At 42.9% G+C, this 16438-nt stretch overlaps 1 protein-coding gene across 8 annotated transcripts in view; it reads right to left on the reverse strand.

The window, feature by feature from the left end:
• The window catches only part of AMBRA1 (autophagy and beclin 1 regulator 1), a 164204-nt gene that overhangs the window by 74571 nt on the left and 73195 nt on the right, over window positions 1-16438 (reverse strand). For all 8 annotated transcript variants that reach the window (XR_005724250.1, XM_040259125.1, XM_040259124.1 and 5 more), the window contains 2 exons: window positions 12691-12771; window positions 12135-12235 (listed from right to left, as the gene is read on the reverse strand). Coding sequence is in view for 7 of the 8 variants with exons in the window: in XM_040259125.1 (XP_040115059.1) it covers window positions 12135-12235; window positions 12691-12771 (182 nt within the window). In the remaining variant the exon portion in view is untranslated. The remainder of the gene's footprint in view (window positions 1-12134; window positions 12236-12690; window positions 12772-16438) is intronic.

Here is a 16438-nt window from a genome sequence, read left to right on the forward strand (position 1 = left end):
TTGGTGGCTGAGTGCCAAACACCTCCCATCTTCTAGCACTGCCTCTCGCTGACTGACCTATCTGCCCTTCTCCTCTGCTTTCAAAGGCTCATGTGATTAGACTGGGTCCACAGAGATAATTCAGTGTAATCTCCCTACGCCACAATCCCAATCACATGTGCGAAGTTCCTTCTGCCAGGTAAAGCGACACATCCGCGGGCTCCAGGGGTTAGTGAGTGGGGACCGTTGGCAGGCCACTGTGCTGTCTGTTACACACACTGTGCCCATCCATGCCCAGCCAAGCCATCACCAGACACAGAGCCACCAAGCCCGCTCAGATCAGAGAAATGCATGCTGGATCCACGCAACTGTAAGGAACAACACTTTCTTAAAGCCAGTGAATTCTGGGGTGCACAAAAGTCAGCCTTATGATCTCAACGAACCAGAGAGGGGCTTCCTGATCCACAATTAGAAGCTATACACACAAGATTATATACACAGATATATATACACATACACACTTGAAATGTGGGGGAAAGATTTGAAAGAAGGACCAATCTTTGATAGGGCAAAAGCTGCTGGGGATGACAGGGAAATTTCACGGCTACCTAACCGCTTCTTCTTCAAGTACAAAGACCCCGAGGGCCTGGGGGCACACCTTCTAAGCAGGGGTCTCTAACTCTTCAGTAAATGTATTTATTTCTTCAGATGGGCTCATCCTCAAATCTGCTGATATTTAAAGGTCTGGAAAGTGGTTGGAGGAAAACGCTAAGAGCAAGTTAATGTCCTCTTGGCTCTTTTGGCTGACTTCCCTGTGCCTGGGCCTTGCCTATTAATTGAATGCTATTCGGATTCCATCTCAAAAACAAATGAGGATGGAGACCAGAGGCCTGCCTTCCCCAGACTGATAAGCGCAGCACAGCGCAATTATACTAGAACAGCTTTGTTTTGGAATGTAATCACCGCCCCAGCCTTCTTCCCAATGGGATGGCAACAGTGTAATTACCGCTTCAGGAGTCATTGTTTGGGAATGTATTTCTTCTACAGGGCTCTTTCGAGGGGAAAGGAGCTGCAACAAGAATATAAGAGAATTTGTAGCCTGCTCCCCAGTAGCGGTTTCATAAGCTGAACAAATTATTTTTTGTTTTCTTACAGAAAAACCAGAGTTTAACTTTTCAGCCTGTTTTTCTGCCAACAAGGAATCACCCTATACCCCATGACGGTTCTGTTTGAAAAGTCCCAACCTAAAGCCAGACAGCCTGAGTTCTGATTCCTACTCTGTCAAGTACAAGCTGTGGTCGTGGGCAAATTACTTCATCTGCTTATGTCTCGGTTTCCTTATTTGCAAACAGGAGTAATACCAAGGCATCACTGGAATACTGTGAAGACTAAGTGAAATAATATGTGAGCAGTGCTTAGAGCTCTACCTGGCATAAAGAAGTGCTCTAGGGTCTTTGTTTTCAGCACATTTGAAGCACTGCATTCCACCACAGTCACCAAATTTTGCAAATATGATCTAACATGTTCAGTCATGCCCGACTCTTTGTGACCCCATGGACTGTAGCCCACCAGGCTCCCCTGTCCATGGGATTTTCCAGGCAAAAACGCTGCAGTGGGTTGCCATTTCCTCCTCCAGGGGATCTTCCCGACCCAGGGAGTGAACCCATGTCTCCTGAGTCTCCTGCACTGGCAGGCAGATTCTCAACCACTCCGCCACCTTAGCTCATGGTAGTAAGCTTGAGTTACTGCATTATTTCTGTCCACAACCCTTTTACCAGTTCAGCATGACGAGAAAGGTTTTGGAAAATTTTTAATGCTGCTATAGAACTGTCACAGTCTCTAAGCTATTTCCTCTATTGAGTAAGAGTTACTGGATACATCCGTGTCACTCCTCTTCATTTGTTTACTAGTCCAAGGAAATTTCAATAAAGACACTGTTGTGAGCTTCCTGTTGGAAAAATGAGCAAGTACTACCAAAGCTGCCACTGGCAATGTGGCAGATTTGGAAGAAAGTTTACCTTCTTAGACAGATTTATTCATGAAAATGAATGCCGTTTTATTTTCCTCACATGCCTCCAGCACATCCGACCTCCATGAAAGACTCTTATTGCCACTGGGAACCTAGACCTTTTACCTCCTGCCTGGTTTTCCCCCTGTTCCTTTGCAGCCTGGACCACTTAAATTCTCTGCCTAGGAAGAACATTTTGGGGCATGAGCCATAAGAGTATAAATCATGAGTTTGAACACGTGTACGCCCGTGGCAGATTCATGTTGATGTATGGCAGAACCAATACAATATTGTAAAGTAATTAGCCTCCAATTAAAATAAATAAATTTAAATTAAAAAAATAATAAAGAAAAAAAAAAAGAAAGAAATCATGAGTTTGCTTGCCAAGCAATTCCAAAGAATATGACCCCACAGCTCAAGGCACCAGTAGTGAAGCTGGGCCCTGCACGGCCCACAGCTACACTGAGCTGGGCTTCAGACAAACACAGGGGTTCGTTATGGTAGCCCTGTAACATAAGACTCTATTTTTACAGGCTGGAGTATGTCACTACAGGATAGCTTTCTGGCCCTGAGATGACACTAAAGAAAGTGAAAGTGAAGTCGCTGAGTCGTGTCCAACTCTTTGCAATCCCATGGACTGCAGCCTACCAGGCTCCTCCGTCCATGGGATTTTCCAGGCAAGAGTGCTGGAGTGGATTGCCGTTTCCTTCTCCAAGGAATCTTCCCAACCCAGGAATTGAACCCAGGTCTCCCGCATTCCCGGCAGATGCTTTACCTTCTGAGGCTTTAGGGAAGCCTAAACACCTGACCAAAAGAAACACCCCCAAAGAGTCTCAACGCTTCAAAAGGCCCCTGGGCAGCCACGTGACCTTTCTTTCCACCTCATCGCGTACACCAAGATATCCATCTGTGCTTGCTCTGGGCTTCCAGTTGAGTGCCACAAGGACCCTGGGGGAAGAGCCAGCCTTGTGGATCAGCAGGTGTTTAAGAAAGGAAATTAACACCCACAGGTTGGCTCTACTTTGGTAGAGAGGGTGAGAGGTGCTGTCTGCCAGCTCCCATGGCATTTCCAGCCAGTTTGGAATAAATGAGACTGCCTGAGGACATGAACTGAGAAAGGGAAAGAAAAGCTAATATGAGATCAGAGTTTTAAAAAGAAGGGAGGTGGAGGGGTAGCATTCCTATCAAGGACTCAGATAAAAAATATTGGAGTAGATGGGATAAACAATGAAGACTATTTCAAGTCTTTCCGGAGTATGTATAAGATCTCTAATCTCAAAGTGAAGACTGGCTACTGCCCCCACTGGAAAAAAAAGGGGGGCTTTGAGCTCATATTTCGCTTATTCTCTCCTCACATCTCCTCCACAGCTTTGTGTATTGTTGTACCATGTGTTCTGAGGGGCTGTAAAACATATCAAAGCATGTAGTAATCATAACCTAAGAAGACGGAAGTAAAGGGTTCTGGCATTACAGAGAGTCCTTGGGAGATCAGAAGGCATCTTCAGTCGCATCTGCAAGATGAGAAATATTCCTAAGACGTACACAAGCCACAAGACTCAGACGCTCAGCTCTTTGGGTCTAGGGAGGCCCCAGGCACAGAGAACTCACAGGACAAGTTACACAGCAGGTCCCAGCCCAGATGCCCACCTTTCTCTTTCAGGAGGAAGAAGCGGGACTGGCAGGAGACTGGTTAGGAATGAGAAGAAAGGCTATAGGTCAATTTCGCCTAGGAAGAAAACTTCTAGCAGAGTCGACAAGAACCTGTGGTCCCAGCAAAAAAGCTTAACAGACTCCTATTTTCCGCTATAGAGACGCTGGCAGGTTCTGCACTCTCATGGCCAGTTTTGTGTGTATACTTCTTTTTTGTGTATACATTTAGCACAAGGCATACTGTCCTCTAGCCGTTTCTGATGGGCTTACATAGTAGGTGGAAAATGTACGGAGAGCAGAGATCATGTCTTTTTCATCTGGGTACTATCATATACCTAACACTGTGCCACAGAAAAAAACAGAAGCTCAACACATGTTTATCAAGTAAAAATTGATTATACACCAGCTGAGCACTCTGCAGGCAATAACAAACTCATTCATTCCCCCCTACCCCATTACTCACAGCTCCAGATAAAGACGACTTATATAGCAGGGGCTCACCAGGACCAACGCATCTTAGATTCCAGGCACGCACACTCCTTAATGTGTTAGCAAGTCATCTCTTCCCATTTCTTCCTCTCTGCCTCTGTTTCTTGTTTTAGTTAGTTAATCTAGAGCAGTAGTTCTCAATTTTTCAAGTGCACCAGGATCACCGAGAAGACCATTTAAAACACAAATTCCTAAGCCCACAACCAGAATTTCTGCTTCAGTGTATCTGAGGTAGGGATCAAGAATTTGCATTTGGAACAAGATCCCAAATGACGCTGATGCTATTGGTCCACTTTGAGAATCCTATGTTGCCATGGTTACACAGGAGCAAGTACTTGGTCTGGAGAGTAGATGCTTATTTCATGAGAGCAAGTTCTGATTAGAGACTGAAAAGGGTTACTCAAATGCAAACTCTGTGACTCCTCTAATCTAACCCTCTTGGTTGACATGACTACAGGCAACAATGGATACATTAGGTTGTCAAACTATCAACATAGGGAATTTGAGGTTACCATCTGTTGGTGTCTTAGAGCACAAGTCCCAGTTTTTTCAACTCACTGACCATAGCAAAGGGGAGAAAGCACTGCTTGGGACCCAGGAAGTGCACTGTTGAGGAAGACAGAAGAACAGTGAGAGATCAGCAAGGTTATAATCAGTGACGAGACTAGCACAGCTCTAACTCAACGCTGGTCCCAAAGTCTTACAGCCAAAATCCTAATGATAATAGCTAAAGTTTACCGAACACTTACTATGTGCCAAAAAACCCCCCAAACACGCTAAGTGCTTATATTAGCTCATTTAATCCTCAAAACAATGGTCTGAGCTAAATACTATTCTTATGCCCATTTTACAGATGAAGAAACCAAGTCCCAAGAAAAGATTAAATTAACCAAGATTACACTGCGAGGAAGTAGCAGCATGAATATCTGAACCTCTGGAGCCCAAACTCTTGAACGCTTTGCTCTACTGCCTCTCAAGCCAACCCTACAATGCAAATAGCAGCTGTTGTTTCTGAGCTCCACTCAGGCTCACAGACTCATGCAAAAGAGAAATGGGGACACATTTCGAGTTACTTCAAACTGCATCAAAACTCATAAAGTTCCTGGCTCAAGCCCAGGTCTGAGTTACATACACACACACACACACACCTATCAGGATTGGCAGGTAAAAGTCTCAGGGGAATTATTAAAAGCTTAGTGTAGCCATCCACCACCCCCCAACCCCCCGCCAAAAAAAAAAAAAAAAAACCAACACACACACACAAACAAAAAAATATAGAAAACCAGGCTACTCCCTGGCTAGACAGTAAACTCTGCAAGGGCAGAACCATTAAAATCTTTTAAAAGACTCAAAGTGCTCTGGAAAATGCTAAGCTTTTAGGAAGTGGTATGTACATTTCAAAGTGACAGTACAGAAAGAGCACAGGTGTAAAGCATCAGCGGGGAGTGATCAAGAGGAAATTTCCTAGGGCAGAGAGAGATGGAGGCACAGAAAAACTTAGTCACACAGTACAAAAGGGAGAGAAAAGTTCATTGACAAGGCCTGCTATTTTCCTCTAGAAAAGCCTGGAGAAGCAACAGACAAGCCAGCTTAGAAACTAGAACCTACATTCTTGACGAGCACACTTCTCACTAGTGGAAAAAGGAGATGCGATAAAAGGCTGGGGTAGAGACAGCACGGATGCTCAGTGACTGATGGAAGCCAAATAAGCACAAGGCCCTTGGTGCTGAAAGGCATCTGTGAAAGCTGGGTTCTCTGGGAGGACTGCTGCATTTATTTCTCCGTTTCCCAGGCAACCAAGCCAGCCCCTTATCGCCTTTACTTTCATCACTGGAGCAGAATGAAAGGTAATTGGGTTAATTATTAAAGCAGTCCTAGCTAGTACCACCACCACTAATTGTCCATTTATCTGGGATTTACAAACAGCTATCTTAATTGATGTTGAGCTGGAATTTGCCACTCACTTTATCAGCCTGGCTACTGGAGAGGTCAAGAACATGGAGAATGGACCAGCCAAGGAGATAAAGGGTCTAACACCAGAATTATCCTTCATTTCTGCTCATACTCATGTAAGTGTACCACGACAGCCTTCAACTATATTCACTATTTTTAGTCTTTCCCAGATTTGCCAATTCAAGTGAAGATATGGTATACAGTAATTAAGCTGTTGTATTAGGCAACTGCAATATCAAGTTGAGAAATTAAACTATTTTTTAATGTCGGCATGGCCAGCAACCCAGATATCCACTTAGTTGGCCAAACTAGACTAGACAGGGCTGCTAAAAGTAATTTCCTAACATACCCAGAAAGTGGGAAATATCTAGGAAAGTGGACCTGTGTTTTTAAACCAGTGTTTCCTAAAAAAGATGTAATCCCAGTTGTACCCACAGCACACAATCAACAGAAGGATGCCTGGAACATGGGATAACATACAATAATAGTTAAAATGATAACAACAGTTATAACAACTATAGCAATAGTTATAACACTGTACCATTAGGTTTATTATATAGACATAATATATACAGCAATAATAGCACAAAGCAGGACTACAAGAATGTAGCTATCACGGAACAAGGTTTCTATATTTTACCAGAATTAGGTTTGTGTAAGTCTGAAGTAGATCCTGATATAGTTTAAAATCAAGAAAGGAATTAAAATAGCACATTAGAAGCTATCTACTCAATACAGAAGAAGTCAGTAAAGGAGAAACAGAGTAATAATAATAAAAAAAGACATTAGAAAGACAGAAAACAAGCAGCAAAATGGCAGGCAAAAATCTGACTACATCAATAACATTAAATACGAATGGACTAAACAATCTAATCAAAAGGCAGAGACTGTCAGGCTAGACGAAAAATAAGATCCAGCTGCATGGTTTCTATAGGAGACTTACTTTAGATTCTAAGATATAAATAGGCTTCAAGTAAAAGGATGGGAAAAGATACATTACGCAATCAACAAACCATAAAAGAGCTGGAGTAGCTATACTGACGCAAGGAAAACTAGACTAAAGACAGTATTACTAGAGAATATAACCTTTAAAAATTGTGAATCACTATCTTGTATACTTGAAACTTTAACATTGTATATCATCTATACCAGAAAAAAAAAGACAATCATTACATGAACAGAGGGACATTTTACAACAAAAAAGTTGCTTCATCAGGAAGGCGAAACAATTACAAACACATATGTACCTAATAACAAGGTCCCAAAATATTTGAGGCAACAACAGACAAAATTGAAGGGAGAAGTATACAGTTCAGGAATAATGAGTAAAAATCTCAATATTCTACTCTTAATGGTGGGTAGAACAACTTGACAGAAAATCGGCCAAGTGTAGAGATGACTACTTGCCAATCACTTGCAATCGGCAAGTGAAGAACACTATCAACCAAGCAGACCTCCCTGTCATCTACAGAACCCTCCACACAGCGAAAAAAGAATACACAGTCTTCCCATGCACATGGGTAACATTCTCCAGAATAGACCATATGCTAAGCCATAAGACAAATTTCAACAAATTTAAAGTAACTGAAATCATACAAAGCATGTTCTTTGATCACAGTGAAATTAAATAAGAAAGCAACAACAAAAGGAAATTTGTGAAAATTGGAGAACACACTTCTAAACTAATGGCTCAAAGGAGAAATCCTAAGAGAAATTAGGATGACTGGGCACAAGGCCATCTCTAGCCCATGACACTCAACCAGGCCCCAGTGACCTGTGGCCAGAAGCAAAAAAAAAAAAATCCCTGACACTTCCCATTCATTTTAATCAAAATACTAAATTAAATACATCAGGCTGACATCTGTTGGGAGCAGATGCTCATTAGGATGAAAGTCAAAAAGATTAGGCAGAACAGATAACTAATACCCTGCACTACCCAGGTCCCCATCCCTCAGAAGTTTTCCTTCCAGTAATTACCAGGAAGATGTCAGATGCAGGGCTTCTCATCTCACTTGTATGAGGCCTCAAGCATGCAGAAAAATATTACAGGGTGAAGAACCTTTTGGCAGATACTCCCTACGTGAACTCAGGCAAAACATGGCACAGAAGACAGGACAGAGTTATTATGAGTAAAGGAGACAGACCTGGGCAAGTGACATTTACTTCTCTGAGTCTCAGCTTTCTCCCCTGCAGAATGGAAAACACACCATCTACTTCAGAGGGTTGTCAGAATCATTTAAGGAGACAATGTTTGGGAAACCACTTTGGGCTGTACCTGGCCCGTAACAGGCAGTCATTAACTTCATTTCCTTCTCTGTTACGGACTGCTGTTACTACACAGAGCTAGAGCTGTCTGCTAAAAGGTCAACAGAGGGAGTTCCCTAGACTTTTGCAGCTTTCCCCCAAAATATACCTGTCAAGTTGCAGTAGCTTTAAAGGTAGTTGTATCTCTTTAAGTACAGGTTTAGAATTTGTATTGCTGAAGAAGGGGCTTGGTGTGGGTTGACGGGTGACTGGCAGCCACCGGGAACCTACAGAATTGTGGGAAAGGCAACAAGATAAGGCGGAAGAGATGAAGATGAACAGACTAGCAAAACACTTCTCTGTAGCAGCTTCTGTTTTATATTACTGCTTTCAGGCTCTTGTGGGAGGAAGTGGGCAGAATGGATCTTAATTTTCTGCAAATCCATTTTTGTTGATGATTCTGAATGGTTTTGGCTAGGGTCCACTGAAAACTCATTTGCCACTGATCATGTCTCCTAAAACTGCAGGTGTGTGGATATGCTTTGTCCCTCCAGATCTGCTAACTTTCCATGCTTTTCCCCTACAAACAGCCACTTGCCATACAAAGGGTTTTGACTTATGTTTGGAGCTAAGAACCAAACAGCATGATTAAGGTATGGCCAACCACACAGACTCTGAGCTACAGAAACATAGGGATCTTATCTGTCTTATTCACTCTGGTAGCCCACAACACTGCCTGGCAGGTTGTGGTACAGAACAAACCTCTACTGAATGTAACTGTTCTGAGACCATCACAACCTCATCCCAATCATCTATGAGAAAAGTGCCTTTCCAGGAAAACTCAGAGTGCTTACTGCTAAAACGCTAATTTGTCTTCACTTCGAAAGCCATTATTACAGCAGCTCTACTATATGATCACAAGTAAGTTTAATAAAAAGCAAAGCATCTGTGTCCAGGAGGGCACGAAGGCTCAGGGAAAGGGTTGTTATACAATGAGATTTTCCTGAGCAAGCAGCACCAGGTCATTAAAAAGCTATGTCTAGAATCCACTTAAAATGGAGGCATTAAAACAAACAGGAAAATCCCCTGAAGATCAGCCAAGTTCCCTGGGACCCCTTTCCCTCTTCTAGATTAAGGACCTACAAGAAGAATGCTATTTTGATGCTTTGCACTTAAAAATAGCTGTGGGGAGACAGGCAGACTAGGAAACTGAAGTCTCACTGCCTGGTTCAGTTCTGGCTCCCTTACTTCTAGCTCCATCACTCTGGGCAAGTTAGCCTTCTGGGCTTCAATTTCTACTACTGTTAATTAGATGACAGCACCCATCTCATAGGATTACTGTGAGAAAGAAATGAAGTAAGACAAGGAAGAGCACTTAAAACACTCTCCAGCATACAGCAAATACTCAATGAATATTAAGCTTTTGTTGTTGCTATTATTATTATTGGAGTTTTCTCAAGAGAAGGAATAAAGAAACACAACCGTCATGGAATCTGGAGAGACATCCAAATATCTACAAATAATGAGGGTGTTTAAGAAAGGCCCGATGGAAAGAGAAAAACAAGTATGTATTAACACACGTATATATACAGGATCTAGAAAGATGGTATGGATGAAGCTCTGTGCATGGAAGCAGTGGGAATGCAGACAGTGAACAGACCTGTGGACACAGTAGGGAGGAGGGGATGAGACGCACTGGGAGACCAGCACAAACATAAACATTCCCGGGCGTGAACTAGAGAGCCAGTGGGGATTCGCTGTGTGACCCCAGAGCTCATATCCAGTCCTTCTGTGACAACGTGGAGGGAGGGGTAGGATGGGAGGCTCAAGCGGGAGGGGACATACGCATACGTATACTTGTGGCTGATGCCTGCTGATGTATGGCAGAAACCAATATAATATTGTAATGCAATTATCTTCCTATTAAAAAAAACACACAAGTAGGACAGATGCAAACTATTACACACAGGATGGATAAACAACAAGGTCCTATTCTATAGAACGGGGAACCATATTCAATATCCTGGGAGAAACCGTAATAAAAATACACATTGGTTATACACATACGTGTATAACCGAGTCATGCAGCTGTACTGTAGAAATTAACACAACACTGTAAAATCAACTACAAGAAAATGAAAAAGACCAATGGACACTTTCTAACCGGTATCTTGAAAAAATGAAAGAAATAAGCTTAAATGTGAATGGAAACCATCCACTAACCTAACTCAAGAGTGAACGTCTCCAAGAGTCTAGATTTCCTTATCCTTAGGGTACTTTGCAGCTTCTGTTAGAGAAGTTTCCTCAGTAGATTTCATACTTGTAAACAACTGCCTGCTGGCATATAACCCCTATATTCAAAACTATCCATAAGTGAAAGTGAGCCATTTGGGGTCAGACCTCTGGACATAAAGAAGGGAAGAAAATATGAAGGTTAAGAGTTATTAGATCAAAGGAGACAAAAAACAACATAGAGCTGTTTAAAAAAAAAAAAAAAAAAACCCGAAATGCCAAGAAAACAGAGGCTTCTCAGCAGGAGAGGAGCAGGAGCTGCTGTGTGGGGTGGTGGAAGCAGATGTCGGGAACAGAGAAGGGTGGAGGGGGGCTCTGTAGTATTGTCTGGCAGCGAGTGATTATCTGCTAGGGAGGAGCTTCCACATGCCATTAGCCAGGCCACACAGAAGAAGTGCCTGGTAAGGAGAGGCACAGAGCTGTGCAGTCTGTTCACCACCGAGGGCTATACCCTCCTGAGTGGAGGCTGTCAGGACACCATGGAGCAGCCTGGGCCTCTACCAAGCCTGGGCCTATGAAGCCCTGGCGTCCAGCAGAGAAACCACCAAGGTTCCTGGTGGTTTCTAGGTCTTGACGCTGGCTCAAGAATACTGCTACTTAAAGGACACCAGGTCCCACGGCCCACCCACCAGCTGTCGCCACAGCTTGGTCAGAAATCACCTTCCTGCAGCTCGATGGCGCCACTGCCTCACACGGATCCCTCTCTACCTTGAACCACCACATGGCCCAGATTTTCCAAAACATATTGTCATTTGAATTTTTTAAATAAGGATGCTTATTAAAGATACACCAAGATGTGGCTTGATTTTTATAGTTTTTAATGCCTTCACGTACATAAATTTACAAGTTGGCAGTGGAAGTGGGGGTTGGGGGGATGGAGAAGGGGAGGAAAGAGAAAAACCTTTTGTCAGAAAAAAAAAAAAAGCATCTGCTTTGTTTCCTTCTCCAGAGACTGCCCAGAAGCAGCAGTCATGTCATACATCCTAGGCCCCAAACACTGGTCGCTGCTACTCAACCACCATATAATTGCCTCAGCTGGCCTGTCCAGCCCACTTTCTATTCTGTGCAAATTTTTCACCCGGCTCCTCCATGGGTCTCTCTGCTTCCTCTGAAGACTCTACAGGGCCTGGGAACTCCATGTGCTGGCAGCAGACAAGGGTCGGAGAGGTGTGCCTTCAGCTCCTAATTAAATCATAGGATCTGGCTCATGAGTTCCTTGCCAATAAAACATGAACAAGGCACCTTTATCATTCCATTTTAAAAAGTCTATTTGCTGGCTTAAAAAACAAATGGTTTAAACAAATTAAAAAAAAGAAAAGTCTGAAGGAAGAGGGGATGGACAAAAAGCAGCAGCTTCCCTCAATCAGTAGCTTCCTGCCCTGAAGTAAGGCATCTGAGTATGAGATTTTCCGCCAGATGCCAAGATGCCATCGTAACAACGCCGGGAAAGAAAGGAAAGCTCTCCTTGACTCCCTCTTCCTTTAAAATTTCAAAATCCAAAGAAATAACTCCTTCTTACCTGCCAGGACCCTGTTAACAGAAGAGTGAGTAGCCAAGCCAGGCTGTCCACGTTCATGAAAAATCCCAGCATAAGGCAAGTACTCAGGCAGCAAGAAACGCCTGTAAGAAGGAACCACGGGTTAAAAGCCTACTATCTTAAAACAAAGTACATACACCATCTACCAACCCTCAATCAAAGATAAGGGATCCACTAAGCCTAGGAATCCATAGAAACCTAGAGCAGAGTAAAATTTCTAGGACATATCCCTTCACACATGTCTGTCTTCTTCCTGATCCTGCTTCTAAGGTTTCCTGGGGCTTCTTTTCTTGGGGGGTGGCGGGGGGGAGCCTCCTATTCTTGAACAGGATGCTCCCAATGCCACTTTTCTATGCCTTTTCACTGTGGTTAATCATCTCCTGGGAAGTTTTTAGGTGGCAGGGCTTGATTGTAGGCTCACTAGGACATCATTCCAGATATGGACAATCCAGACCAGGAAGTAGGTTTAAAACTTCCAGTCTCTCATAAAGGCTCCCTTAGAAAAGCCTCCTCTAAGAGCTGACTACCCTGTTCTTACCTTGGGACAAAGCGTCCAAGCGAAGGTGCAGACATCCGGGCATTGCGAGGAGCTCGGTGCCTGGACCTGTCACCACTGTCCCTGGAGAGAAAGAAAAAGACTACAAGTGAGAGAGTCACTAAAGCAGAATCAGACACCAGCCCCAAAGACAAGACACGCCCCAAACTAAAGTCCTACCCTCCGGTGAAGGCCCCGCAGAAATCAGTCATCCCGGTTGCTTACCAACTTGAGTGGCACATTCATATACCGCATTTCTGGAGAACCTTGATTAAAAAATTTATCAGCATTTACTAACAGTTCAGTAAGAAGGAAGATTTCTCTTGAGTTAATGTGGTCTCTGAACTCTGCAGCGTTTGAAACTGAAACCAAGTTTAGATCTTCTAAAGGGATTTAGAATGGATGTGTATAAACTTTTTGTTTTCTCAATCGAAAGATGAGAGAAACTTTGGCTTTAGAGGATCCTGACGGAAGAAAAATTCTCCCATCAACTTCATTCAACAACTGATTATCTTTAAATACACCTGTTTAGGTCCTTGGTATGGAAAAATCATCGATATGGGAAAGAAAAACAACATAAGAAAAAGACTAGGCAGTCCCTTCTTTTAGAGACTGAAAAATTAACAATGATGAAGATGATCAGACAATGCAATCCTCAGCTAAGCCATTTTAGCAAAAAGAAAAATGTTTAGTGTTTTCTTTACCGTCTGTTAGAATAACAGTAATAACCACCATTATTAAATAGCTATTAAGTCCTAATACAAAGGTTTGTAATTAATATGTTATCTCATTTAATCTTTAGAGTTTTCCATTAAGTATCATTAGATGTGTTCCACAGATAAGGGACTAAGGACCAGAGAGGGAAATGCCCAAGGTCACACAGCTAGTAAGTGGTTGAGATAAGAGTCAATGAAGATCCCTCTGACTCTAAAGCCTTGGCTCTTTTCAATACACTTCACTGCTTCCTCCAAGAGAAGAGAAGACAGAACTTTCACGTGGCTTAGTTTCCAATGCATGAAAGGAACAATAAGCCAAAGGGCACTGGCTGGACAGAGTAGTTAATTAACTGCTCAATCAACTCTACAAAATAAATGAACCTCTTGAGAGCTTGATTTGGGATATTTTCTGAATTCTTCCTTTGGATTATCTTCAACTTAATGAGATAATCTTCAAACTGGCCCTGGAATTAAAGTTAAGACAACACTTTGGCTTTCAAGGGCACTACTGAGAGCCTTACAAACCAGAAATGAAAGCCTAGGAAAATTTTTATATCTTGGTAGAATTGGATGCTGAGCATTTAGAGACAAATCAATATCAGGGATATTGGAAGCTGATCCATTAAAAGTCAGCACTTGGTTTTTATCTTCCCAGAAGAGACAGCATATTGCTGTTTTCTTTAACATAGCAAATTTCTTTGACTTGAAACTCTACAGATGAAGGGAGATGCAAGGAACGAGAGATAAGATCATACCGAAAGTGAAAAGGGGATTATAAAGAACGAGATCAGAAGTTCCTGACCAGTAAACTGCAACTCTGGGGAACCCACAAATTATTATAAGGAGTAGCTGATTATCAAACAAAAAAGGCAGCTCCCAAATTAAGTATATTATTATTTTTCAATATGTAGATTCAAGTTGTGATCAAAGTACCAATTCAGTTAAAAGTACAAGGGAATTCATGACAGCTCTTCACATATTTTACTTATCAATGGGCACTAAAAGTGCAACTAATTATCATGAGAGGAGTCAGAAAATATTTTGAAGTTAAAAAGGGTTCTAAGGGAGGAAAAAGGGTCCTAAGCCTCAAAACAGTCGAAAATTAAGTTACAGAAAGAAGCATCATGGGACAAATCCAATTACTTTACTCTACAGCTATGAGAGAGAGCTGGCCTTCCCAGAATCACAACGCGGAGCTGACAATTTACTTCTGAACAAGGGCCAAAGAGCCCTCTGCCTCTGGACAATAAACAGCACTCTATCTGGCATAAGCAGACATGAGGAGCAGGAAAGGCAGGCAGGGGGTTGGGGGGGGCAGCGCAGGAGACAGTAGTTGTTGTTTAGTCGCTAAGTCATGTCTGACTCTTTTGCGACCCGATAGACCATAGCCTGCCAGGCTCCTCTGTCCGTGGGATTTCTCTGGCAAGAATCCTGGAACGGGCGGCCATCCCCTTCTCCAAGGGGACTTCCTGACCCAGGGGTGGAACCTGCATCTGCTGCACTGGCAGGCAAATTCTTCACCACTGAGCCACCAGGGAAGCCCGCAGGAGACAGCACTAAACTAAACCGCCAGAACCCACACACGACACAGAGCTGGGCAAACGGACACATGGAGAGAACGCAGGAAAGTGGACAGACCCCATGGCCGGGAGGAAATCTGGGCTCCTGGGACAGATTCCCTATGGCTCTTTTCATTGTCATGAAAACCTAAAAACAATTCACTTCCTTCTGATTCAATTTCTCCTTCCATTTAAAAAAAGAAGGGAGGAAGGAGGACAAAACATGGTCAGAGATAATGGCTTTATGTTACTTAGAGATTACTGGAAGATATATACAGATGTATCTATATATAGCTATATCTTCCAGTAATCTCTGAGTAACATATCATAACAATCTCCTTTTATATATATATATATATAGAGAGAGAGAGAGCAAAATAAGATGCATATACAGGAAAATCATCTGGCTCAGATACAAGCAGTCTCAGACTGACGGTTACATTAGGAACCACAAAAGAGGCAATATATTAAGTGATTGGAGATGTATCTAACATTTTGATTAATGACAGGGAAGTCGGAGTTAAACAGCATTTCAATAAAATGTAGAGAAGACTTCAAATTCAAATTGTTGGGCACACCAGCAAAGAAGCAAAAATGACAGAACTGCATACAGACTGATTGGAAAAGTGGACCGTGGTGAACACAGAAATGAGACGCTGCCTATTAAAAAAAAAAAAATCACAAAGGCATCTGGGAGAAAATAGCCTATAACAGTACAACTCAAACATTTCCTGAGTGGAAAAAACTTGAAAACATAAATGAGCAAGGTGGCAAAGGCCAGAATGCCCAACCAGTGGACAAGTTAAGCAGGAAGAGGGCAAAGACCCAGGTTTTCCTGCTGGCACACAAAAATCCCTGACTAAAGGCATGGCTCCAATAAGCGAGAGGTGAAAAGAGCAACTAATGACTAGCTGCTGGTTCTTCTATAGTTCAGAAAGGAGAGAAAATTCAAAATAAGGAGCTGAGATGGGGAAACATATTTCAGTGTAAAGGATATTTGCAAAGGCTCGGAGGAGGGGGTGGGTAGAAGTGAGGGGAGAAAGGAAGAGTGGTAAGAGTGTTCAGAAAGGACAAAGAAATAAAAAAAAAAAACAAATACTTGACATGTTCACTTCAGAAACTACACAGATTCTGCCACTCACTTCAGTGCTATTGATACAAGATCAACATGGAGCAAGACTCCACAAGATGAAGGAGGCAAATTTAGGCAGAGACTGAAGGTTAGAAAATGTCTGCCAGAGGAGCAGTGGGTGGAAGGTAGACCCAGGAGGCAGTTCATGGAGGAATAACGGAGGGCGCTAACTACTGGAGGAGACCACCAGCACAAGGGCTTCCTGGGGGCTCAGAATCCGCCTGCCAGTGCAGAAGACGCAGCTTCAGTCCCTGGGTCAGGAAGATCCCCTGGAGAAGGAAATGGCAACCCACTCCAGTACTCTTACCTGGAGAGTTCTATGGGCAGAGGAGCCTGCTGGATGG

The sequence above is a fragment of the Oryx dammah genome, unplaced genomic scaffold (assembly GCF_014754425.2).
Source record: "Oryx dammah isolate SB20612 unplaced genomic scaffold, SCBI_Odam_1.1 HiC_scaffold_17, whole genome shotgun sequence".
NCBI classification, from domain to species: domain Eukaryota; kingdom Metazoa; phylum Chordata; class Mammalia; order Artiodactyla; family Bovidae; genus Oryx; species Oryx dammah.